This window comes from Camellia sinensis, chromosome 2 (genome assembly GCF_055761805.1).
Source record: "Camellia sinensis isolate YWXY chromosome 2, ASM5576180v1, whole genome shotgun sequence".
Classification (NCBI taxonomy): Eukaryota; Viridiplantae; Streptophyta; class Magnoliopsida; order Ericales; family Theaceae; genus Camellia; species Camellia sinensis.
The window spans coordinates 35747611-35773079 of NC_138962.1; the positions used below are offsets into that span (position 1 = coordinate 35747611).

The following is a 25469-nucleotide window of genomic DNA, read 5'->3' on the forward strand; positions in this document are numbered from 1 at the left end:
TTTTAGCTGCATCTAATCTAGATGCATCTATAATATAATAATATTTATGAATAAATTTGAAAAAAAAAAGTTCACTAAAGATTAAAAAAAAAATTTGTTTTCTATTTTTTTTTTTTTTTTGCTTTTCACTTAATTTTTTATATTACACATGGAGCTGATGTGTTAGTGATGTGACAAATTATGTTAGCTTTTTGGATGGAAGTTAGTCTAGAAATAAAGCGGAAAGGATTGTAACTATGCAGGGCCAAAGTGGGATGCATTGCAAATATGAAGAGCCAAAGTGAGAAAAATTAAATTTAAAAAACCTAAATGGAAAAGATCGCAAACATAAAAAGCCAAAATAAGAAAAATTAAACTTAAAAGGTCAAAAAATAGATGAAACTTTAAGAGGGTAAAATGTGATTTACCCTAACAATAATAATTAGATTGATCTTTTATTTTATTTTTTGCTCTATTGTCTTTTATTTGTTAGGTTTGACGAAAACATACTTATTTGGGAAATTTGGCCAGCTTTTTAATTTTTTAATTTTTTTGAGTCACGTTATTTTTTTATTTTTTTATGTTTTATTAAAAATAAATCAAAAAATTAATTTTTAATTTACTTCTTAAAACAAATCTAAATTTCATTATTTTAAAATAATTAGAGCGACTTTTGCGGCAATTGTGACTTTCAATGTTAGTCTATTTATAAAAAATGAATCACAAATATAATTTGAAAATTAAATTATTTATTTTTATTTATCAAGTCTATTTTATTTTTTTATGAATAATTTAAATGTTATAATCTAAAAAATGAATTATTGAACTTAACAAAATAAGACTCATGAGCCCAAACATCACCATCATTTTAGATGGGAGACAAGCTAATATCCAGATATACTATAAATTTGCAAAAATATCAATGATAAACAAAAATATAGAAGAGACATATTATTAAATTATAAAATTAATTTATATATTTATGGTCACCAACTCATTCAAGTTAAAATGATCCTATTCTTGACTCTGTCTTTGATTATTAAAACAAGTTTTAAAATTTTAAAAAAACTAGAAATGAATTGATTTAAGGAAATTTTAATATACACCCTTAAAAAGAGTGTATCATATATATTTTTAATTATGTCTTTTTTTTAGTTATTACTAATTTTCTTCTTTAATTATGATATTATTTTAATTATAACTCATAAGATATTTTAGTTATGATATTTTTGTAGTTATGGTTCACAAAATATGAATGTGATGTCAATTTTTTCTTTAATTATAAGATGCATATTAAAATGTGCGTATCATAGTGTTTCCCTAGATTTAAACAAGGAAAATGTTTGAGAGCTCGAAACTTGCCTCTCCTAATCCCCCTAATGCCCAAAACGACGTCGTTTTGGACATTAGGCTTTTTTTTTCCGACCATTTTCAAGCTCAAACGCAGGGGGAAGAGGGAGAGGGAGAGAGAGAGAGGGAGAGCGATGGAGAGAAGAGAGAAGAGGGAATGGAGACACACACACACAGAGGCCCCTGCATTCCGGTCGATCGTCCGATCGTCGCAGCTCCGCCGATCGTCGTAGCTCCGCCCGGCCGACGTCGCCTCCGCCTCTGCCTTCTTCCCTTCTTCTTCTCTTCTTCCCTTCTTCCCTTCGTCTGCTTCTTCTTCTCTGATTGAACCGGAAAAAGAAAAAAAAAAAAAAAATCAAAAACGTCGAAACGACGTCGTTTCTCGTTTCGGGGGATTAGGGGGGACGCTCTTTCGAGCTACGTAGCACGGCTCTTTAAACAATTAGAGGTTGTTTGGGAAGTTCGATATTATCACACTATTTTATCTTTTTATTTTTTTAGGTAACATTTTTTTTGCACATATATTTTCATAAAAAGTCAAAAAGTATATTTATTTAACACTTTTCAAACAATCCCTCAATAGAATTTCAAATTTTACATTAAATTAAATTAAGAAAATTGTTAGGAATACAAACAAAGTTATCAAAAAAATCTATCAAACCACTTAGGTCGCGTTTGGTTTAATATTCAAAATTCAACTCTATTTTTAAATTACAACTTGGATATAAACCAAATACTTTTTAAAACACAATTCAAAATTACTTTGAAAACAATTTTCTTTTATTTTATTATTATTATTAATCAATCAATCAATCACTTTCTCTCTCTCGTCTCTCATTTCTCCTAAATTCAAAATCAAGGACAAAAACCCCAGCCCAATTGATAACAACGAAAGCTTTTCTTTCTACCTTTTCTCTTAGAGTTTCTTGTAAATGACATTGATTGGGAAAGGGAAGGGGGCTTCGGCCTCCAACCACCACTCTCATCTCTTCCTCATTTTCTTTCCCTCTTATTTGTTCTGCTCAATTAGCTTTGGGAGAGCCTTCTTCCCGATCTCTTTCTCTTTATGAGGAGTCTCTTCTCCTTAGTAGAAGTTCGTTGTTTCCTCCTTCTCTATTTTTTTGGTGTCAAATCGGTCATATATTCCTCTCCCACTGTTGTTTGCCAGAGTCATCACCTTCATTCCTCTACTAGATCTGCTTCAGATCTGGAAACCTCCAAAGATCCAGCTGTTGCTTCGATTTTGAGGTTGAGTTTTCTATTTTTTTATTTTTTTAGTTTGGTAGTGTTTTTATGAAGTCGATCGATGTTGTGCTATGGTTTACTCATTCTGTGGTTGTAACCGATAATCTATTTTAGCCACGCTCTATGGTCGATTGTTTGGTTTCTGTTTTGCAGTATAAGTACAAGTACGAGATGCGCGGTTGTGTTTTTCATAGTTTTTACTCCTGTGTATTCTTTGATTTATTTTTTCTTTACTTGGTATAAGCTTCCTGTTGGATGGACTCACCATTGTAAGTGTCGTTTGACTTCATTAATGGAAATTTATTTTTAATAAAAAAAAAATCTCTCATCTTTCATTTTATATTCTTTCACATTCTATATATCAATTAATCAATCAAAAAAATATATATATATATATATAAAAATCATCTTAAAATTATTTTTAAAACTTATAACCAAACAAATTTTATATTTTTAAATTATAATTCAAAAACTAAAATTTAAGACATAACTCCATACTAAAATCATTATTTTGAAATAAACCAAACAAACCCTAACATGATGTGGGGCCATACACATGTGGGACCTCGTGTAAGTGTTTAATAGATTTTTGGGTAAAAAATTTAAAATGGTTGTTAAATTAAATTGCAAATATTAAAAACTTAAAATAACTGTCACACGATTGTAACAGTTCTCCACAGCATGAAAACTAAGCAAAACCTTGCAAAAATATTCAACGGTAAAAGCCAGCAGAAGAAGAAGAAAACTCCCGCCATTGTCGCGTTGTGTCGTCTCTCGAATCAGCATATCGCTATATTTATTTTCCATATTGCACACATCACACAGAGAGAGAGAGAGAGAGAGAGGAGAATAGATGAGACTTTGATTCTGAATCTCTGATTGAAATCGAAGCGAAACTAACGCGAACTCATCGGAGAAATGAAATCACAGTTTTTACCACAAATGAAACCCAAAGGAAAACGAATTTGGGGATTCAAGTCCAAGCTAGGGTTACCGATCATCTTCCTCCTCTGCTCCCTCTTCTTCCTCGCTGGCCTCTTTGGATCCACTCTACTCTTTCAGGTATATACATATGTATAAGCTCATATGTGTGTATGTATATATGTATGTATGTTAATCGGTTGAGAGTGCGTTAAATCGTGTTTTCAGGATGTGCCGGGTGTTCGATCGCCGCCGAGATGGCTTGAATCAGTAGAGGAAGAGGATAATTCGACGCCGCACGGAGAAACTGGGGAGTCTCGGGTTGCTTCGATTCCCTTTCAGGTGCTCTTGTTTGTACCCATTTGTATTGACCTAATTCAAATCGATTTTACAGTGTAACGGTGTGATGCAGTATATTAATTTCAATTTTTAGTTTTTTAATTTTTTTGTGAGCATGTTTTGTGGACTAATAGGTTTATCTGATATGACTTCCGCTGATCCAGCAAAAAATAAATAAATGAATTCATGATTTTGGATTTAAGTAGTTGCTGGAGCTGAAATTCTTAATTGAGTTGTGTTTATCAATCAGAACGGTAGTGAGGAAAAAAATTACATAAAAAACAGTTGCACCACTCAAAATGAGTATTGAACTACTAATCCAATAGGTTTAGCAGCTGTGGGGTTGATTATATGATTTTATTATTTGTTGGGCTGTTGGGTTGAGTAATATCGTCGATTTTGCCTCTACCCTCTTGAATGTGCAGGTGTTGAGTTGGGAACCACGAGCACTTTATTTTCCTAATTTTGCAACCGCAGAACAATGCCAAAGCATAATTGAAATGGCAAGGTTAAAGCTTAAACCATCAACCCTGGCTCTGCGGAAGGGAGAAACTGCCGAAAACACAAAGGGAGTAAGAACAAGGTACTTTCTTTGTACATCAAAGTTCTGGTTCATTTAACTTGTTTTATATATTCTATTTGAAAGTATACTTTTGCGAGTCATAATAACTGCTGCCTGATAAATGAAAATTATTACATGATTACATGGCATGGCTGATATCTTTTTTTAAAGGTAATGCAGTGCTGCCATGAAAAAATATTGAAAAATTCTAATTATACTGATATTACCCGTAATGCTACAAAACACCCGAAGTGAATTGAAGCATCAATAAGTTGATTCTGCAGACTTGTACTGTCTGCCATCTTCAACCACTAGTGCCTTCTATTTGTGAGTAATTTTGAGACATAACGCAATGGCTCCTGTTGAATTGATTATTCTTAGCTGACACTTTCCTTGGAAACAGTTCGGGCACATTTATCAGTGCATCAGAGGACAGAACTGGAGTTTTGGCAGCTGTTGAGCAAAAAATTGCAAGGGCTACAATGATCCCAAGGAGCCATGGGGAGGTATAATCTTTAATGGTTTGGCAATTTGTTGTTTATGTAATTTTTAATAATATCATTGCAGGTTTCTGTTTTTTAGTAAATACTTGAGTCTGTGTCCATCACTTCATATTAGATTGTACTGGATCTATCCCTTCGATCTCTCACAAAGGAAAATTTAGGAATAAAAACATTGGCAAAGAAAAGTGGGAAAAGATTGAAGACTTATGTATGGATGAGTATGTTAAGTCACCAATTATCCCAAAAGCTTAAATTGATGGGAAATTGGACCAACAATGTGTATCAAGCTATTCAACATAGTAAACTTAATCTGATAACCTTACGGTGATGACAAGGCTGCTGTTTACATTTAGAATCATTACTTCATATTATTGACAATTACTTTTTCTCTGCTCTATGGTCATGTGTAGCTTATCATGACGTCCCAAGGGTTGTTTAATCTCACACAAACATTCTGCATTTCCCAATACTAGGACAAAACAAATGTTCTACCAAACACACGTTCAAATTTTTTTTCCCTGCATTGGAAATTTGAAAAAGTTAATCTTTCATTACAGGTCAATTCTGAGATAGTAATGCCGGGATGTCACCATATTGCAGGCATTCAACATTTTACGCTATGAGATTGGACAGAGATATGTTTCTCATTATGATGCATTCAACCCAACTGAGTATGGCCCACAGAAGAGCCAAAGGGTACAATACTATCAGAGCATCTCTGTTTCTTGGTTATGTCGAAGCTACCCCTTAATTTTCTTTATGCTTCCTTTAGAAGATAGCGGTTTGATTTGATGCGGAAGTTCTTCAGTTAAGGCAGCCTTTTTTTTCTAATGGTGATCTGCCTTCTGTGCACCAGCCACCCCCCCAAAACAGAGTGCTAGAATATTTTTTAAATTGTGAAGTGATATGCTGCTGCTGGTGTGTTGAAGATACGTCCAAATATCTTAATGTAAATCTCACCATTGGGTCATTAATGTTAGTTGTATTGTATGACATACACCCATAATATTAATAATAAACTTGGATATAAGAATTCAATTTCCATGCTATGCTTGTATAACATAAGACTTATTTGCAGAAATGATTGCCTGGATCGTTGCACCCATAAAAAATTAGTTATGCATTCACCATGTCTTGTTTTTTAGGACATGACTACATTGGGTGGTTCATACAATCATTTGCTCAAGTTTATTTATTTATCACCCCCAATACCTTCAAGATAATTACCGGGGCCATACTTTTTATGGTATCTTTGCTAGACAATCTTGTTGTGATTAGTCACTTGTGTGATAGATTTGAAATGCATACTTAAAATGGCCTGTCAGATATTGCTTTGTATCAGATATCTGTCTCGCTGGATTTGTTATGGATGCTGGGAAGTATTAAACCTTTTGCCAAAGAATTATTGCATGATTTGATTAAATTGTCTTGCAGATGGCATCCTTCTTGTTATATCTATCTGATGTGGAAGAAGGTGGAGAGACCATGTTCCCTTTTGAGGTAAGATCAGAAGATTTTTCACTTTTTATTACTGGTTTCACATGTGATGGATAGGGCAACCATTAGAATGTTCTGATATGCAGAATGGCTCAAACATTGGTGTGGGTTATGACTACGAAAAGTGCATCGGTTTGAAAGTGAAGCCACGCCAAGGGGATGGACTTCTGTTTTATTCATTGTTTCCAAATGGCACAATTGACAAGGTATGCGTTTTCGTTTATTAGTTATGTAATTGAACCTCTGTGCATATAATTTGATCTTTTTCTAGCTAGTAGGGAACTGAAGTATTGACTAGTGTGCCTCCCAAGATATTGGTCTCTTCATTGATTCAAAGCACAATTGACAAAATTCCTAGTTTGATGCTGCCATAAAAAAAGTAAGTCTTGGAGCAAAATCAGAACTCTTGATTTCAGGAAATCTATCAAGCCTAGATTGAAATACTCGCTCTATATTGAGGCGGCATTGCCAAGATGGTAGTGAATAGGAAATGGCATGCTAAGACTAGATGAAGGCCTCCAATTTCTCCTTTAATTCCAAAATATCATCCTTATGTCTCTTACATCCTTACTTTGGGAAAATATGATCTGATTTTTCTGTGAAGCATCCATTATTCAACAACCTTCACTAATCCAACTTATCGGTATCTCCACAACTATATTTGCCTCTTCATAATGGTTGTTTATGGAAACCCTCTCATTCCATTCTGTTTTCCTAGTATCATCATCCAGATTTAGGTATTATGCATACAACACTACAAAGAAAAAAGAGAACACAAGTTTCCAATATCTTTTTTTAGTGAATTACTTTGATTGTTGTAGGTTTTGGTATGCAATCAAGCCCTAGATTCTTTAGTTGCAAGCTTTTGAACTCTGGTTGGAAACTAGCTATCATTCATGCTTGGAACTGTTGTTTTCACAACCCAAATTCCATTCCTTTTCCTTCACTGTATTAGTGCTGAAATGGAGCAATATATGATTGCAATGGCTTTTTGTGTTTGTGTTGAATTTCCTCTAATATCCCGAAGTTATTTTTCTTGCAGACCTCTCTTCATGGAAGTTGTCCGGTTATTAAAGGTGAGAAATGGGTGGCTACAAAGTGGATCAGAGATCAAGAGCTATATGACTAATTTCTACACGTAGAGGGAAACCTTTTGCCCTAAATGTTCTTGCTAGCTTTGACTGTGTTGAGATTCACAGTTAATTAAAACTATTATCAACATCATCATCACAGAAATATCCTCTTTGAGCAGTTAGCTTAAAATATGTACCCCACATGAATGAATCATCCGATTTATGTGAAATGCATTGTGAAAATTTTGAAAAGACATTCCATTCGAAATTCTTGTGATTGTTGGCCATTATCTTGTTTCTAGAGACTAAAAGATTTATGATTTTTTTTTAAAAAAAAAATTAATTATTTTATTTATTTTTAATTGTTGGTGATAAACGTGTACTTGTTAAAAGGTCATGTCTAGTGCACAATGTTCTCACTTACTTACAAGAGAGTTTGGGATGAGTAATGGATTTGAAAAAGAGGAATTGGTTATTTATTTTTTAATAATGGTTTGGTGATGAATCTTTTATAAGCTGCAAGTTGTGGAATGACTAGATTTTGCACCATCAAACTCACTCGTTTAACATTTGAATGTCTTACATTATATTGCCTTTTAATTAATGGAAATTGATATAAAATTTGCATATAAAAGGGAAATTATTGAGATATTTAAAAGGGTGAAGTATTCATTAGTGAGATTAGGAAAAAACATTTATAAAAAGAATTATGATTTTAATTATTAGTATTTATAATGTTTATCATATTTTTGTAAATATTTGTTTAATCCTTTTCTTATTTAAATGGTGTACTATGACAATTTAAATTATCATTAAAATTTTAAATAACGAAGAATAATACTATTGCGATTATTAAAAATTGTAAACAAATGTGAGAGAACAATTTTGGTGGTGGAAATTTTGGGTGTCGGAATATTTTTTCGTTAGTCAATGGTCTGCCTAGATACGAAGAAGAAACGAAAAAGAAAAAAAATATCTTCAACCTATGATTCATTGATGTGGGGTAAATGATGATAGCCATGGAAATTGGCAAAGGAAACAAAGACCGTAGACCACCCCGAGTTCCTCATTTTTCAAACGTAATGGGTTGTTTATTTGTTACCCTTTAAGTACACGTTTGTTTGGGTGGATATGAGCTTGGGATTGGATTAATAGTCTAATAAAATTATTAATTCAATATTTGGTTAAATAATTGAAGTACGGATTAATTATTTTAAACTTGACTATTAGTTAAAATAGGATACATAATCCAACGGATTGATAGTTCTAGAACTATTAATCATGGGAATACTAATCCAGTTCGCCCAAACAAACATGGCCTAAATTGATTGTTTGTCTTTTTATTTTGTTTTATATTATTTATGCATGAATGCAAGGAGACATTACTAGCAGTCTGTACACGCATGTGCAATTTTAACAATATATATATATATATATATATAAATTATGTATTAAGTATTTTTTTTATTAAACTTATGAAATCTTCTTAATATAATAATTTTTACATAAACATGTAAATTTAATATGAGTCTTCAAATAAATTTAAAATTTTAATTATTCTGAAATTAAATAACAAATGCTTTTAAATTTTTAATAAATTTAAAATTTTATAATTCAAATTAGTTACGCATTATTTTTTGGTTTCGTTTGGGATGTGAGTTGACTTTTTAACTTTTGATTTTTTGATTATTTTAACCTAGAGTTAAAAAGAATAATGCTAGGGATCATGAAAAAAATATCATGAAATGTATCATGAAGATTTTTCATCATTTGATTAGTGTGTGGTGTTTTATTATAGGTGTAATTTAAAGGTGGAGAATCTTTCATGATCATCTTCGTGATATTTTTTTCATGATCCCTAACATTACTCGGTTAAAAAATCTTGTTTGAGATGGACTTTTTTGATTTTTTTAAAACTTTTTTGAGAGAAAAAAATAAGATAATTATGATTTGAATGTGATAACTTTTAATTTATGATTAAAAAATTCATTTTATCTTTTTCTGTGACTCTTTTAATCTCAATTCACCCAAATCGAACTTTCTAAATGACTACTTGACTTATTACAAAATACCATATTATCTTCTTAATTACAACAAAAGAATAGACTGTAACATAAGAATAGAGTGTAACATAAATGATTCAGAATACTAATGACATGACAAGAAAAAAAAAAAAGAAAAAAACATCACATCATAACAAGTAAAATTCATTGTTAGCTGATTTTAAAACTCAAAAATTAGAGTTTCAAAACATTTTTAGAACTCTAATTTATGAACTCTAATAATTTTAATATGTATGTGAGGCTCATATGATGTGATATTATGATTTTTTTTCTTTTTTAGACATTTCATCTCAGTAAAGCCCAGTTAAAACTCTAATCGTAAAATGATGTATTATTGTTATTTTTCTAAAGTGTAATTAACTCAACATCGTAGAACAAGAAGCAAACAAAGACCAGGTCAGTAGCAGCCTAGGAGTGGGCCCACCCCAACTTACACGCAACTACAAGGAAAATCACGGCCAAGGCATGAACTTGTGGGAAAATTATACGCTACTCCTAGGTCAACTTTAATTGGAACCATTGGTTGAAATAGTAGACTTTGGGTTGTTTTGTTAAAATGATTAAAAATTACTTTTTAATTTTTTTTTTTACTTTTATTGAAAAAACATATAAAAAATATAAGAAATGATATAATTTAAAATCGGTTAAAAGTTGAAAGATGATTTGCAAAATACCCCTCTATCGAGTGATTATTTTATAATTTTGGAGTATTACTTCATGCTATATCATTTGACACTTGTTAATTTGTTCTAAAATATCCCAAAAAAATATTAAATCTTATTATTTTAACCAATCAATATCAAATAAAAACACCATATGACATTATCTCAAAAACAAAAAATAATAGGAACTATCAATATAGCGTCAAAAAAATAATTACAAATCAATGAAAACTTTTGTCAATATTAATAATTCAAATTATATATTTTTCAATAATTTTGTAATTATTTTTTCTAACGCCATACTAGAATGTAGTTTTTTAAAAAATAATTTCTCATCACTTTTTTAGGCCTAGTTTGGAAAGACTAAATAAGTGTACTTTTTGACTTTTTATGAAATATGAGTTGGGTTTGGGTTGGGTTTGAAGTGATGTGTTAGAGAGGTGATGTGACTTAAATAAGATGATGTGACTTAAATAGGATAGTGACTTTTTGACTTTTTGTCTTTTTTCAATCATGCCAAACTTGACCTTAAAAAATAATTAGATAAGTATTGATCCAAAACCACTGAATAACTTCTCAAAACTAACAATATGTTGACTTTGACTAAGTCTAGGTTTGACTCCACTCATCCCCCACAAAAAAAAACTCCTTTTTCATCACCATTTTCTTCTCCTCTTTTTCACATCTCTCTCTCTCTCTCTCTCTCTCTGTCTCTCCACCATTTCTACTCTCTCCCTCTACAATGGCTTTCCCAACCCTCTTTTCCCTCCTATTCTCTCTCCTCCTCTCTATCTCCCCCACCCTCTCCACCAATTCTGAAGGTATAACAACTCTTTTTCTTTCTTTTTTTAAGCTGATGATGTTTGCCATCTCTTTCTTCTAGGGTTTTTTTCAGTTCAATTTCTCACAATTCCCATCTTAACTTACCCAACCCATGTTCTTGTTCCCCCCCCCCCCCCCCCTCCCTTTTTTTTTTTTGGGATTTCAGGAAATGCCTTGCATGCTTTGAGAAGCAGATTCTCTGACCCCACCAATGTCTTGCAGAGTTGGGACCCAACTCTTGTCAATCCTTGCACTTGGTTTCATGTCACCTGTGACTCCAGCAACCATGTCATTCGCCTGTAAAATCTCTCTCTGTCTCTCTGATCTTTTTCAGTATTTTTTATTTTTTATTTTTTTGGGTGTTGTTTGGTTCTGTATAATTATACAATTGTGATGTTTTGTTGATTTGTGATTTCAGGGACTTGGGCAATTGTAATATTTCTGGGTCTTTGGGTTCAGAACTTGGTGAACTCAAACACCTTCAATACTTGTATACCCCTTAACTCTTTTGATTTGTTTTTTAACTGTTTGATTAATTTTTCTATGAATTTTTGTTTTGTTTTGTTTTGTTTTGTTTTTTCCTGTGCTAAGAGCATCTCCAATCCCCTCTCTCTTTCATCAAATTTGAGTGAAATTTTGGTTAAAATCTTGATCTGATATGGAACACTCCAATAATTCCAATTTACTTAATCAGATCTTTTTGAGAACTTACAAAACTTTACTAAAAAACCTTGTTTTAACCATTTTTGATGAAAGAAAACAGACTCCTATCCTTCGCTTCTTAAAATTTCATCAAATTTGATAAAAATATATATATAAATGTTGGGAATTTGGTGAAAAAAATTTCGACTCCTTGATTTGATACAGAGTTGATGAAATGAGTGGATCACACTTTTAGTGATTTTAATTTGATGAAAACTTTGATGAAGGATTGGAGATGCTTCGAGTAAAATTAAGGAATTCATATATGTATTTGTCTTTTATTCAATTTCTTCTGTGACTAAGCTTCGTTTTTTGGTGGATTGCAGGGAGCTTTATAGGAATAACATAGGAGGGAAGATCCCGAAGGAATTGGGAAATTTGAAAAGCCTGATTAGCATGGATTTGTATGGAAACAAATTCGAAGGAGAAATTCCGAAGTCTTTTGCTAAATTGAAGTCTCTTCGATTCCTGTAAGAATATTAATACTGTAAAACCATATATTTGACACGTCGGAATCTTGAATGGCCTGTTTATCTCATTTTGATTAATAATTGGATCTGTAATTTGATGGTGCAGACGCCTAAACAACAACAATTTACAAGGGCCGATTCCCAGGGAACTCACAACTCTCACTGACCTTAAAATTTTGTAAGTATATAAAAGTTTTGACTCGAGTCTTCTATTACCGGAGTTACTTGGTTTTGATTTTTGTATATAATGTTGTGAAATGTTAAATGTTGCAGTGATGTTTCCAATAATGATCTCTGCGGAACAATTCCAGTTGATGGCCCTTTTGGAAATTTTCCGATGGAAAGGTATCTTTGCTATCACCCTTCTTCTTTGTGGTGTCCCTGTCTTACTATAAGGTTGTGTTTGGATTTATAGATTTTTAATGAAATGATTTGGGTACTAATCATTCAAGGAGAATTAACTCAAATTTAGATATGGATTCCAATATTTAATTTGAGAGCATTAGCGTGATGGTTATGATGAAATAACGATGTAAAATTAATTATTTAAAATTCTTCATGCTGAGGATTATATTATAGTTATACAAATAATATAATGAAACATTCTCTTCTTGCTCTACTTCCCATTTAGTTTCTCAATCTATCTCTAATAGCCAACTCTTTTATATTTTTATAAAGCTTAACCTCCAATCCCTTCATTTGAAATCCATCTATCCAAATGGAACCTAAGTGCTAAGTCTAGTTTATACCATTTTTTTGTCTCTTGTTTTTTTGACATCTCACACTAAATAGATAATGTACCTTGGTGAAAACAAGAAAGGTTCTAATATATTCTATCTTCCTAATTGATTAATAGAGCGTTGAGTTCTTCCCTTTCAGAAGACAATTGTTACATTCTACTAATTAGTGGCAAGATTGAGGTATTTGGGGTGATGGATGTGTCGATACATTAAACCTAGGAAAAATTCTAAAATGTTCATCAATCCAAAGATGCATTGTTTTGATTACCCAAGTTTGAATTCAATTTTTTTTTTCTTATTTTGGGTGCTACCAAAATGGTTCCTGGTTAAAAAGTTTGAAGTTACCAATTTTGTAAACCCTTTTTTGTCCATTGAAAAGTTGATTTTGCAACTATTCCACATACGTTCAGTTTATTTGACACTTGTCTTGACGTAGTTAATCCTACAGAGAACAGATATAATAATCAGCCTGCTGATAAGCTCTCTTGGACGTACTGTGTATATATGTACGTGTCATATATTATGGTTTGAGTTGGACATAAATGTCAAAACTTCAGATTACCCACAAGCCCCGATTTACATTGAACTAAAGGCAATAAAGAGAGAACTTTCCCTATCTATCTCTCTGGACTATAAGATTGAATACCATACTAAAAGCATATGTGAGGTGATAGAATATGAAATAAACCACTCTACTGCAATGTGAATAATCTTCGTGTTTGGAAACTTGAGAAAGTTGGCATCCCTTTGATGATAGCTTGGTATTTGAGCTAGTTTGCATCTTTCACCGCTAAGATTTTGGTGATTTTCATTGGGATACCTCTTGTTTGACAAAACCTTCAACTTTTTCCCAATCACATTTGCCTTTTGTTTTTGAAATTTTATAAATGCTAGTATGTAGTTGAAGAATGTGCTAGTTTTGGAATCTTCTAGCATTGATTCTTTGATCAAATGGTAAATTCAGTGTCATTTTGTGTCATTGATAATTTGACTTCTGGCTGAAGAATGTGCTAGTTTAGAATCTTCTAGCATTGATTCTTTGATCAAATGGTAAATTCATTGTCATTTTGTGTCATTGATAATTTGACTCCTGGCTTTTATTTCAGTTTTGAAAACAATAGACTCAACGGACCAGAGCTAAAAGGACTGGTGTCCTACGACTTTGGATGCTGAAGAAGACTGGGACAGCTGGAGCCTCTCCTTCATGATTGCTCACGCCAGAAATCGATGAATTATATGCTACATTTTACATATCTATATTGTGTACTTTAACAATGGAAAAATCATATAGTAGGTTAAGTTAAACATAAGTATTGTAATTTGTGCAATAATAATGAGCTTCAAAAGCTGAAGTACAATCTTTGTGCTAAGATTGTTGTACCAAAAAGTTACATTGAGTTACTAGCATCGAGTTGCAAATTGAGATCTGCAATAGCCTGAAGGTGGCTGGCGACATTTGATTAGAAACCTTGGCTATCTTGGCTATATATGTATTTTTTCATTGAAAAATGATCGTGTCTTGGAATAAGCCATGTGCCTGTAAATCAAGATAAGAAAAGATGTGGAGAGAGTGGCAAGGGCTCTGTCAAGTTCTCCTCCGTCCATCACATGGCGAGGTCAACATGTGGTAAGGAGGTAGCTTGGAACTGGGAAGGTGGCATCTCTGGCGCATTTAGAAGAAATAAATCAACTATGGGAAGGAACTTAAAACCTGAAATGAAAACTACCAAAGCTGCCATTTATCTTTGAATCAAATTGGTAATCCAACCTTCCTTTGTATTCATTGCTACTTTTCCTATACTTGCAGCCCCAATAACTGTCATCAAAATGCTTGACAAAATCAGAGGAAACAAACATGCATCCAAGGGGAAATAAAACTCTTTACAAGATTGAGAAGCAGAATTAAACTGAACAGTAATCAAGCTAAAAAAAAAAAAAAAGAAGGAAAAAAGTAACTATCTTTTGCTTCTCTAGAACTGCAGCAAGTGGTTGTGTTGCCTCCTTACCGAAGTTCAGACTGCAGAAGCTTTGGCATTTAATCTCTCATACAAACAATAGCCAAATCTGGAATTTGTCATTTGGCGATCCCTTTCTAGCACTGCTAAGATGTCTTTGGTGGATATAGGGTGCACAAACTTCTGGGACATCAAACATTGATGGCCTTGGAATGTATTTTTGTTCCCTATCACAAAGAAAGAGATGATCATTTTACAACAATTTATTCAACATTGAAGAACATGGGTTCAATTACAAAATTTAAAAAAAAAAAAAAAAAAAAAAAAAATCAAACCTAGTGTTTTTGTCATGATGGGTGTAGAAAAAAGGTTATGACAATTTCAATGGCAAACACATTAGTCGAAGGCAAAATAAAACTTCCTGCAAGACAGAAAAACTTCCTTAGATTGCCAATCACTCACAAATTTTGAAAGGTGCCAAGGTCATTTTCATTTAACCCAATGGAGCTCAGTCCACATCTCAAAGTACTAAGTTAAAGCATTAATCTGGTTCGAGCTGCTTCGCAGTCATACATTCTAAACCTTGCTAAAGCTTTGCAAGTTCAAAGAGGTCATTCATGCACCTTGTCACCAGTCTTCTTTGCTATAACAGAAGGGACAATCCATTCACCTTGAAATCAATGAAAACCTAACATACATCAAGTTGTCAACAGCAGTAGATCTAATGTACCTTTTTCTTTTGATTCTTGACCATCACCACTTTTCCTTGGCTATGTCTGTGAAGACATGTAAATCATTTGTTCATCTAGCTGCGCATTAGACATTGCCCCTATTCTTTTATCATGCTTCAGTGGCGCTTTCTTGGCCATAAGCTTCCATTTTGATGTCAAGTCATCTCCCCCAACAGCTGCCTGAGCAGCAACATTCATAGCAGATGTGTGCAATATTTCATTTACCATTCTTTTCACTTCGTTTGCCTGCAAACAAGGTGTAAATGAAGAAGTATCTAGTTCTCAGGATTCCAATATGTCAAATTAGCCAGCTAGATAAAACATACCACTGGATTTCCCTTCAAAAATTACCACATAATTATCACTAACTCTCTTGTGCGGAACCAAAAAAAAAAAAGTTTCCGAGGCTGCTCAAAACTAAGGGGAATCCATGTGAAGAGTAATGGAACCAATTGATGCCGAGAATATTTGAATCATAAAGAAAATGTTTTTATTGGCTTTTTAAAAATAAACGTCATCGTCTTTCAATCTTGAACTGTTCTTTTAAAGTCACAAGATAAATATTTCTCAACAGATCATGCGTCCCATTTCCAGTTTAGAAAATGCTACACTTATTTAAAATTTGTACAAATGTCATTTAGAAACTGATGTGCCACCTTATCTGCGTTTGCTATATCAGCATCAGCACATGTTTTAAAAATAAGGTATGCAATAACAGCATGCCACTTCAGTTACTAACTTTTTTTAGTATGAATAGCATAATTACATTTCAAGTTTCTATACCATAAAATCAATGTCAGATTCCCAAACTAGTGACTATGAATGGCATTAACAAACAAAGAGCTGTTGCTGACGAAATCTTCTATTGAGATCCTGATGCAAGATCCAAAATAGCGTTCTATTTTATATATCTATTTTGCAATTTTCCAAGATGATCGCCAAATGTTGTGGGGGCACACACAGGCTTCTTCAGAGAAATAAAAATGAACTATTTTAGAGGTTGATAGCAAATCATTCAGTTATAATTACTTGAAATTGTTCTAGAAACTAGAACTTTGACTACGGAGGTTTGTCCCTTGGAAAGTGATGGCTTACATGCAGATTCACATATAAGGAGGTTCGCCCTTATACAATGAACTTCATATTTTGTTTTCCTCAATTGATCTCTAGTTATTAATCAGAAAATTTAAAGCTTTGATATCTCATATGTTCTTCTTAATAGGTACTGTGTTAATATATTAGAGAGTGTTAATGTAAATTGTAAATGTAAATTGTACTCCACCTACCACCTCCACTTCACCTAACACACTCAACTCTACCTACCACCTCCACTTCACCCCCTACCAGCACCACCACAATCTGCTACCTTCTCTTCTATATATAGGAGTTGTAATCAATATACAGATACACAGCAATCTTGTAATACATCAATCAGATATCAATAAATCAATAATACATAAATTACATATATTATTACATGGTATCAGAGCAAGGTTAAGAAACTAGTAATTCTGCTTCACCGGCGGGCGGCAGCCTCGCCTTGGCCGCCCGCCGGACCTCTACACTGTTCGCATCCATTGCCACATTCGGTGTACTCTTTCCATTACCGCTAATTCCCACCACAGGTTCACTCTCAGTGATGGTTGATCGCACCGTTAACGTGTCTTCTCTATTCTTCATCTCTTCCTCATCTCCCTCGGTAAATGGATGGTTGTGGTTATGGTGGTCCTGTGAAGCAAGAGAGCCTGCCCCTCCTCCATCGCTCTCTTTCTCATCATGGACTTTCGGATCATCATCTCCTACCATAGTTTGATTCATTCAGAATAATTCATCATCCGAGCCTCCAGTCAATGTCCAACATGTGGCTCATGAAGATGTAGCAGATCGGCATCACCACCGCCGTCTCACTCACTCTCTGATATAGACCACAAACATACACAGGGGAGGGGAGGGGTACTGATCTCTCTCTTCCTTCGGTTTACATCTCTCTCTCTCTGTGGATTTGAGATCTGAGACTTTCTTCTCCATCGTTCGACTCTGTTCAGAGCTTTGATCACTCCAGGATGAAAAGAAAGAGAAGGAAATGCTTGATGTGAAGGCTGGCGAATATGACTGAACCTATTGAGACTGCTGAGACGGTTGAGACTGCATACCAAGCTCCTGACTCTCATAAATCCCATCCACCTCTTAATGAAAGAATACTTTCATCTTTGACCAGAAGATCATATGCTGCACATCCTTCCTCTTTTTGCCCCCCACTCACAGATTCATGCACTGTCACTAGTTTTTTAAATCATTATTTTATGTTTTATTTATTCTTTTTTGATCTTTACACCATCCCCCAACGTCCTCCACTTTCCATCCCACAAGCACTTTATGCTTTCTGCTTTCACCCGTGCCTATGCTTTCTGCTTTATTATTATTCTTATTATTATTATTATTATTTTTATTATTATTATTTAAAAAAAAAAAACAAAAAAAAAATAAAATAAAAAAAATATATAAAAAAAAAAAAAAAAAAAAACAACAGAGGAAGAAGACGAACTGCTACCACACTCATTTTATTCATGTTGGGGCTCACCCCGATCACCATTTTACAAAAAAAAAAAAAAAAAAAAAAAAAAAAAAAAAAAAAACAAAACAAAACATCCACACCCACAGTGGGATTTTTCTTCTCTACTCTGCAGCAGGTCTCTTCTTTTTTCCTCCGTCCTGAGCGGCCCTTGCCAGTGTTGCCTCCGTGTTTCCCACTCCACTGGGCACGATCACTCCACCCTGCTCCTCCACTACAGCATATGGCGGACCTCCAAAACGGAACATCACGGTGGCCTTCCGCTTCAGCTCCTTGTTTTCTGTCTTTAGCACACTGATCTCTGCTCGCGCATCCTTATACATGCGTTGGAGCAGAGCCAGCTGGGAATTTAAATGCTGCACCTCATTTGTCCTACTCTGCAGCCGGTTCGACAAATTTGTGACCGTCGTCATGGTTTCCACGCATGACTTCAGAGTATACTGATTAGCCTCAATATCAGTTTGCATCGCCATTTTTTGCTCCACCGACCGCATCGGAAAGTTCAATGGAGCAAAACCAGAGGTGTTTGGTTGCGGTTCACTGGCCACCGCACCATTTATTTCTCTTGTGGGCTCGTTCAGTTCTGGAAAGAGCGTGAGCAGGTTCTGGGTAACTGGACGGGAAGAAGAGGCCATGTTTTTGAGTTGCTAAGTGTTTCAGAGAAGGGTTGGTTTCCGGGTGTTTCAAGATTTGCAGAAACAAGCTCTCCGAGCGTTCAGAGGTTTCAGACTCGTATGCACAGCCTTCGCCTCAACCTTGTTTTAAATAGCCAGGGCCAGCCACGCGCATCGTGCGCCTCTTGCCGCCCGACAAACTGGCACGCCTTTTCATGGCACATCTTTTGATAAAGTGGGCACGCCTTTTGATGGCACGCTTTTTGAAAAATTGGGCGCACCTTTTGAGGATGCGATTTTATAACGGTCCGACATGACCCCATAAACTGTCCCGACATTGATTCCGGTCAGCTTCTACAATGGTCCAACATGACCCCATAAACTGTCTTCTACAACGGTCCGACATGACCCCATAAACTGTCTTCTACAACGGTCTGACACGACCACACAGTGTCTGCTACATCGGTCCGACATGACCCCGTAAACTGTCTTCTACAACGGTCCGACATGACCCCGTAAACTGTCCTGCTACATCGGTCCGACATGACCCCGTAAACTGTCTGCTACAACGGTCCGACATGACCCCGTAAACTGTCTTCTACACCGGTCCGACATGACCCCGTAAACTGTCCTGCTACATCGGTCCGACATGACCCCATAAACTGTCTTCTACATCGGTCTGACACGACCACACAGTGTCTGCTACAACGGTCCGACATGACCCCGTAAACTGTCTGCCACAACGGTCCGACATGACCCCATAAACTGTCTGCTACATCGGTCTGACACGACCATACCGTGTCTCCTATCCTGTTTTATTTATCAGTTTATTTTTCTGTTTTGTGACTCTCTCCAAACTCAAGTTGGCTAGTGCCTATCCTCCTTGAGTTTGAGGGGGGCTGTTAATGTAAATTGTAAATGTAAATTGTACTCCACCTACCACCTCCACTTCACCTAACACACTCAACTCTACCTACCACCTCCACTTCACCCCCTACCAGCACCACCACAATCTGCTACCTTCTCTTCTATATATAGGAGTTGTAATCAATATACAGATACACAGCAATCTTGTAATACATCAATCAGATATCAATAAATCAATAATACATAAATTACATATATTCTTACAGAGAGAAAGAAAGAAATTGATGTAATTGATGTCTAAGCATACCTTCAATGTTGCTGAACAATTGGCATCCTTCTCCGTGACACCACCAACCTGATTTCCTCCAAACTGCACTCACATATTTTCCTACCAAAGTTAGTTCACAGGTTTGGAGAAAAATGTCTATCTAATTCAATTAATCACCCAATCCGTTTTAAACTGTTTCTACTCATCCTCATTCCCATCTGGATTGGGACGTGTATGGAATTGGAATGACTTTTTTTCCCCCCTCAATATACATGACTAGTATAGAGAGAATTCAGATATAAAGAGAAAAACATTACACGACAGAAAATGGTAGAAATGGACAGAGAAGCATCGCACAACAAATTTTTTTTTTCTTTTCTTTCTTGAAAGAGTAAACATTGATGCAAATTGCATCTTTAAATACGTTGAATAAAACAAATGATATAACAACCGGACCATTCCAAACACACCCTCACTTCTTCCTCAGCAAACATTCTCACATAACTAGAATTGGGTGCATCTTCCTATTCCAATTACTAAATGTGAAATACAAAGTGAGCTTCTGAATAATTGAATGGAGTATTAATTTTTTACCAAAGAACCCCTAATGCTTCTACCTCTTCAGCCTGTTGTTTCTCCCAGTCCTCCCTGACTTTCCGGTTGATTACTTCAACCTGATGTCAAATACCAGAAGTAACAAGAGTATTTTGTCTTCTCTTTTCAAAGTCAAGCCTCTACAGACAAGACATCTAAAAATTAAGAAAGAAATAAAGTGGCATAGCTAAAGGTTGTGAGGAGAAATGAATATCAACCTGTTTTGAAATCCTTATCAAATTACTTATCAACCCTCGCATTCTTTCCTCCACAAACTGAAAGTTTAGTTGCAGAAGAGCTCAGCAACCATACCAGCTTTGAATAAGAACATATTATAAGTAATCATCTCACCAATGACAAGCACTGTTCGACATCCTTACTTATATTTTTAATTCCAAATTTGGATGCTGTCAAAGACACCAGAAGTCAGGACTTACTTTAAGGTGCAAGTACTAAATGCCACTAAAAAATTGCTCAATGAAACGTTAGAATGTGCACTAGTACTAACTGATTTTTGCCAATTTTCCCCGCAGAGGACTTTTCTGCAAAACCAGCATTCCTTCTTCTTCCCCTTGCACTACCCTTAGTGATAATTTTGACACTTGGCGTCCTACCAGAGATCCAGAAAATAGCTTCTCTTGCTCCTCCTGATCAAAAACATATCTCATTTACAATATTATAAGCTTCACTAGTTTTCAAGTGTTTATAATGTTCAAAAAATGGTGGACTCAACCTAGAAAAACCAAACAAAATACCATACCTCTAAATTGAGTGCACTGACAGCAGTAACATTATTAAACTGTTCAATGCTCTGATCAGAAATCATTTCAGATGTCTTTTGCCTTTTACTGTAAGAAGTTGCACAAAAATGCTGATGCTCATTGACAAAATCTCAGTCAAGGCTTTTGGAATTTGAGAGTTGAATCTTCAGAATGAAGCAACAGAAATAGAGAAGTTAAATAAACCTTGAGGGTGGTAGTAGAGTTACAAGCTCTTCTATTGGCTTCTCCTGACCACAATGTCGCTTTGAGGGCAGCTTGGCTTCAGTTCCAGGACCAACCAAAGTTTTTGTAGATGAGACCTGAGCAAGTTTTGGGTAAGAGGAGTAAATGGTGTATCATATCCAAAAATAGCATTCGAAAGTTTGTTGGATGGCAACAACTTGCAAACCAACATTTTCCATTGCACGAAAAATAGACAGAATATTTCAAAACCAGACAATGCAATAGTTATCTAAAGTGTACGGTTATGTCACAGAACCTACAGTGCTAAAGGAGAAAGGATAGATAACAAAAGGATGCAAACTTGCAGGGAATTAGTTTGTCAATGAAAAAATGCCAATATGAGTAATTGCATGAACATTATGACCAATTTACCTGAATTTGCACTTTCTTAACTGCCTCTGTAAGCAACTGACACCCCACAATATCCTTCACAAGCAGGAGAAAGTTCTCACCAGTGATTTTATTTTTCTAGGAATAGCAGTTATATCAGTCAACATTTCAACATTTGAGTATAAGGAATAGTCTAATCAGTTTATGCCTAAGTAGTGAAGCAAAGTTGATAACTAAATCTATGCAAACGACTCACCCTGAGTCTGAAAAATAACTTGTGTAGCTGTGTAGCTCTCTCATTATCAACTTGGGGAATTATAGATTTGAGCAATTCAGCAAATTGCACTCTAACTTGACACTCAGGTTGGCTACCTTTTGTGCATTTAGTATTCAACTTCTCTAGTACTGAATGTTGGTGTTGGTTGCCGAGAAACTGCTTTTCCACATCTGGGATGTTGGCAGGGTTTTCTTGAGAAACCTGGATCTATTTAGTTTGAAAGAACTGGACAGAATACTGCTCTTCCTGCCCTGGTTGCTGATCATCGATAGACTCTTTCTGTACCAAAATGACCTGAATTCCTTCATTTAGCTTCCAGTTTTTTCGTGCTGATTATCAGAATCAGCATCATGTTCAATTGTCTCCATCAGAGGGGAGAAAAGAAAAAAAAAAAAGAAAAAAAAGAAGTGATTTCACAACTGAAACTTGTTTTTTCTTTGTTCCCTTTTTTTTTTTTTTTTCAAGTTGATTTGCTTCAAAAGTAGTTAAAGCAGCCATAAAACATAATTTACTAGAATTCTCAAACAGGATTTCCAAAATATGCCTGCACAGAACGAAAGCATTCTGAAATTCCAAAACCAATGAAGTGATAACTCCTCTTGAACCAATTGTATGCCAAAATTTGTCAGAAAATCATTAATGTTCCTCCATTAATTGCCTCCGCAAATTAAGGGAAGTGCTAACTGCTGATTATACACTTCAGGTGACATGAGCATATTTCTAGTAAAAACATCAAGAAGATACTCTATATACACAATTTTTTTTATACAATATTGTTTATTACCCACTTGCCTGTAAAATCTAAGAGACCTGATTTGGGACCTAGCCCAGTTGGAGGTAGCTGTGCTAATTGCTAATGAAAAAACTTGTATTTCTATTTTTCCCAAACCAGCAATTACAGCCCTTATTGGGACTCATAAAATTCTTCATCTCTTGGAAGTTTTTCCAACATAAAAAGATGTTGTTTGGCCTCAATTTCGTTCTCTTAGGGGGAATATGTCAGACTGTAGCACTTTTAGTCTTCTCTGAATGCTTTGTACCACTCTTATGTATCTATACTATCTATACTTCATCTATACTTTGTATACTATTATATAAAGGGTATTGGTATGAATATTGTCACCGTTTGACTTTTCCAATAATACCCTTCCCACTCAATAAGTGTCATCCATTCCCACCTCATAACTGTCACATCCAATAATTGTTGCATAATTGCATCAAACCGTCCAAAATTGCTAATCAGTTTTCTCAATCGTCAAATTATCCAATAATTTAAATATAAAATTGCAAAAGCATTCTTCCTACCCTTTTAAAGACCCTTTTCACTACCCTAAATGAGTGTAACGTAATAACTAGAACCCGCCATGTGATGATAGCTCTGAAATAGTTCTTGTTAGGAATCAATCAAAATCTCTAGCATAAGAGAAAACCATTAACGTTTCGATCTTTCATTTTTTGAGCAAATTGCTGATAGAAAAGAAAATACATGGGAAAATTGAATGAATTATAAACATTTTTTTTTCCTCCCACCACAAATCCAACATATAAAGAAACATAGCACAAGACAATTTACTAGTCAATACACAAAAGCACACATGTTTCCATAATTAATCTGAACAAGCACACAACACAAGTAATGCAATTAAGTAAAATGTTGAACAAAACTGACTAAGAAAACACCTTTGACTCTCCAGAGATGCTTTCATTCATATTTTCTTGGGAAACATACACAAAGAATGCGATCAATCAAAGTAAACTACAAATAATTGAAAGATTTATAGGTATTGAATGTGCTCTCATGTATGTATATATATATATCACTATCAAATACGAATCACAGTAAATCAGTTACCCCCGTAGACCTCGAAATGAATGAGAAGAGAGAGAGAGAGAGAGAGAGAGAGGACCGCTTTCACTCTTTATATGTATCCGCACAGTTTCTTCGTACGGAAAACTGGCCATGGTGCACAAGGCTTGTTTGGTTGCATCTTTAATCCACTTCATTCGACAAAATTGTTCATTCTGTTTGAAGTCTTTTTTTAAAAAAAAATAATTTTACTATACATATTTCCTGTTAAAAATTTTACTTTAGTAGCTTTAATAGTTGATTAAATTGATCTTGGAGTCCAAAATCTGAAGTTGGTCATTATTAATCCTTGTAGTTTATGGAGGTAAGGAGGTGGGTTTGTCTTGCATGCGGCAGTCACATTTCTCTCTAACAAAAATGGCGGTGGGTTTTAATAATAGTTGGGGTTGCTGGTGGATTGTTTGGTGCAGTTAGGTCATGTTTGTTTGGGTGGACATGAGCTTGGGATTGGACTAATAGTTCAATAAAATTACTAATTCAATGTTTGATTAAACAATTAAAGTACGGACTAATTATTTTAAACTTGACTATTAGTTAAGATAGGATCCATAATCCAATAGATTTGTACCCCTAGGACTATTAGTCATGGGAATGCTAATCCAGTCCGCCCAAACAAACATGACCTTAGGGTGTAAACTCAGCTTATCGCACTCGGGTCTAGGTTTGGGTTGGTTTACATTAGATTTCGCGAGCTTTTATCAAATTTCGAGCCGATTTATGGATTAGAAAATTAGGTCAAGTTTGGCATGAGACAAAAAAAATAAAAAGTCAAAAAGTCATTATCCTATTTAAGTCACACCATCTTATTTAAGTCACATCACCTCTCTAACACATCACTTCAAACCCAACCCAAACTCAACCCATATTTCATAAAAAATCAAAAAGTGCACTTATTTAGTCTTCCCAAACTAGGCCTTAGTCTCAGATGGCATTCAAGTCACGGGTCGAGCAAGTGGATCTAGGCTTAGGTTCTAGTTTAGTACAGATCTAGGTCGGGCCTTACTATTTTTTTATTTTATTTTTTACTGAAATTTTATTTTTTATTCCATAAAAAATAACACTAAATCTTGAGTGGCCTTATAGTAGGTCGATAGGCTAGATTGTAAAATAAATGGCCGAGGCCCAAGCCCAATCCTTGGATCCCAAATTGGCTCGGGTTCAGGCCTAGCCTGCAGGCCAATTTTATAGTCCTAAGTCGAGTGTAGTATAGGAGTGTAAAAATAGCTCGTCGGTCTGAAATTTACTTGAAATCCGCCTACTGTCTGACTATGCCCGAGCCCAAGCTCGAGCTCAAGCCCTCAAGCCTGGGTTGTGAGTTTTATGGCCTAGCCCAGCCTAGCCTGAGACCTAATTTAGTGTGAAAACCCATCTTTTAATTATTCTTTAAAGAAAATTAATTAATCCACAGTCTATCTGAATTATATATTAGTGTAAAAGTTAGTTTTAAATCGACTCAATTCAA

At 34.7% G+C, this 25469-nt stretch overlaps 3 protein-coding genes across 3 annotated transcripts; 2 read left to right on the top strand and 1 right to left on the bottom strand.

Moving 5' to 3' along the window:
* The first annotated feature begins 3248 nt into the window (after positions 1 to 3248).
* Positions 3249 to 7721, top strand: LOC114316015 (putative prolyl 4-hydroxylase 9). The gene is made up of 8 exons (XM_028262666.2): positions 3249 to 3636; positions 3724 to 3837; positions 4260 to 4417; positions 4800 to 4902; positions 5500 to 5595; positions 6334 to 6399; positions 6483 to 6602; positions 7439 to 7721. Exons 1-8 carry the CDS (start codon positions 3493 to 3495, stop codon positions 7523 to 7525), a joined length of 888 nt encoding a protein of 295 aa, XP_028118467.1. The 5' UTR covers positions 3249 to 3492; the 3' UTR covers positions 7526 to 7721.
* Positions 7722 to 10789: 3068 nt separating this feature from the next.
* LOC114316014 (leucine-rich repeat protein 2) lies at positions 10790 to 14395 on the top strand. The gene is made up of 7 exons (XM_028262665.2): positions 10790 to 11015; positions 11183 to 11315; positions 11435 to 11506; positions 12045 to 12188; positions 12295 to 12366; positions 12462 to 12533; positions 14035 to 14395. The coding sequence occupies exons 1-7, from the start codon at positions 10937 to 10939 to the stop codon at positions 14099 to 14101; spliced, it is 639 nt and encodes a 212-aa protein (XP_028118466.2). The 5' UTR covers positions 10790 to 10936; the 3' UTR covers positions 14102 to 14395.
* On the bottom strand, positions 14108 to 23350 carry LOC114316050 (transcription initiation factor TFIID subunit 4b). Its single transcript, XM_082908200.1, is given in 14 exon segments — positions 14108 to 14744; positions 14935 to 15110; positions 15219 to 15304; positions 15614 to 15860; positions 19975 to 20037; positions 20553 to 20669; positions 20748 to 20804; positions 20881 to 20936; positions 21038 to 21176; positions 21290 to 21377; positions 21495 to 21610; positions 21906 to 22001; positions 22120 to 22347; positions 23264 to 23350. Coding segments are annotated over 11 exon segments (1254 nt in total). The 3' UTR covers positions 14108 to 14744; positions 14935 to 15110; positions 15219 to 15304; positions 15614 to 15653.
* Positions 23351 to 25469: the final 2119 nt, after the last annotated feature.

What these genes read in the sequence shown, in the direction of transcription:
- LOC114316014 (XM_028262665.2), top strand. Translation starts at nt 10,937, where the DNA reads ATGGCTTTCCCAACCCTCTTTTCCCTCCTATTCTCTCTCCTCCTCTCT. An exon ending in AGCAACCATGTCATTCGCCT is followed by an intron (nt 11,316 to 11,434) that starts GTAAAATCTCTC and finishes TTGTGATTTCAG; the next exon opens with GGACTTGGGCAATTGTAATA. An exon ending in CTCACTGACCTTAAAATTTT is followed by an intron (nt 12,367 to 12,461) that starts GTAAGTATATAA and finishes TAAATGTTGCAG; the next exon opens with TGATGTTTCCAATAATGATC.
- LOC114316015 (XM_028262666.2), top strand. Translation starts at nt 3,493, where the DNA reads ATGAAATCACAGTTTTTACCACAAATGAAACCCAAAGGAAAACGAATT. An exon ending in ACAAAGGGAGTAAGAACAAG is followed by an intron (nt 4,418 to 4,799) that starts GTACTTTCTTTG and finishes CCTTGGAAACAG; the next exon opens with TTCGGGCACATTTATCAGTG. An exon ending in CAAATGGCACAATTGACAAG is followed by an intron (nt 6,603 to 7,438) that starts GTATGCGTTTTC and finishes TTTTTCTTGCAG; the next exon opens with ACCTCTCTTCATGGAAGTTG.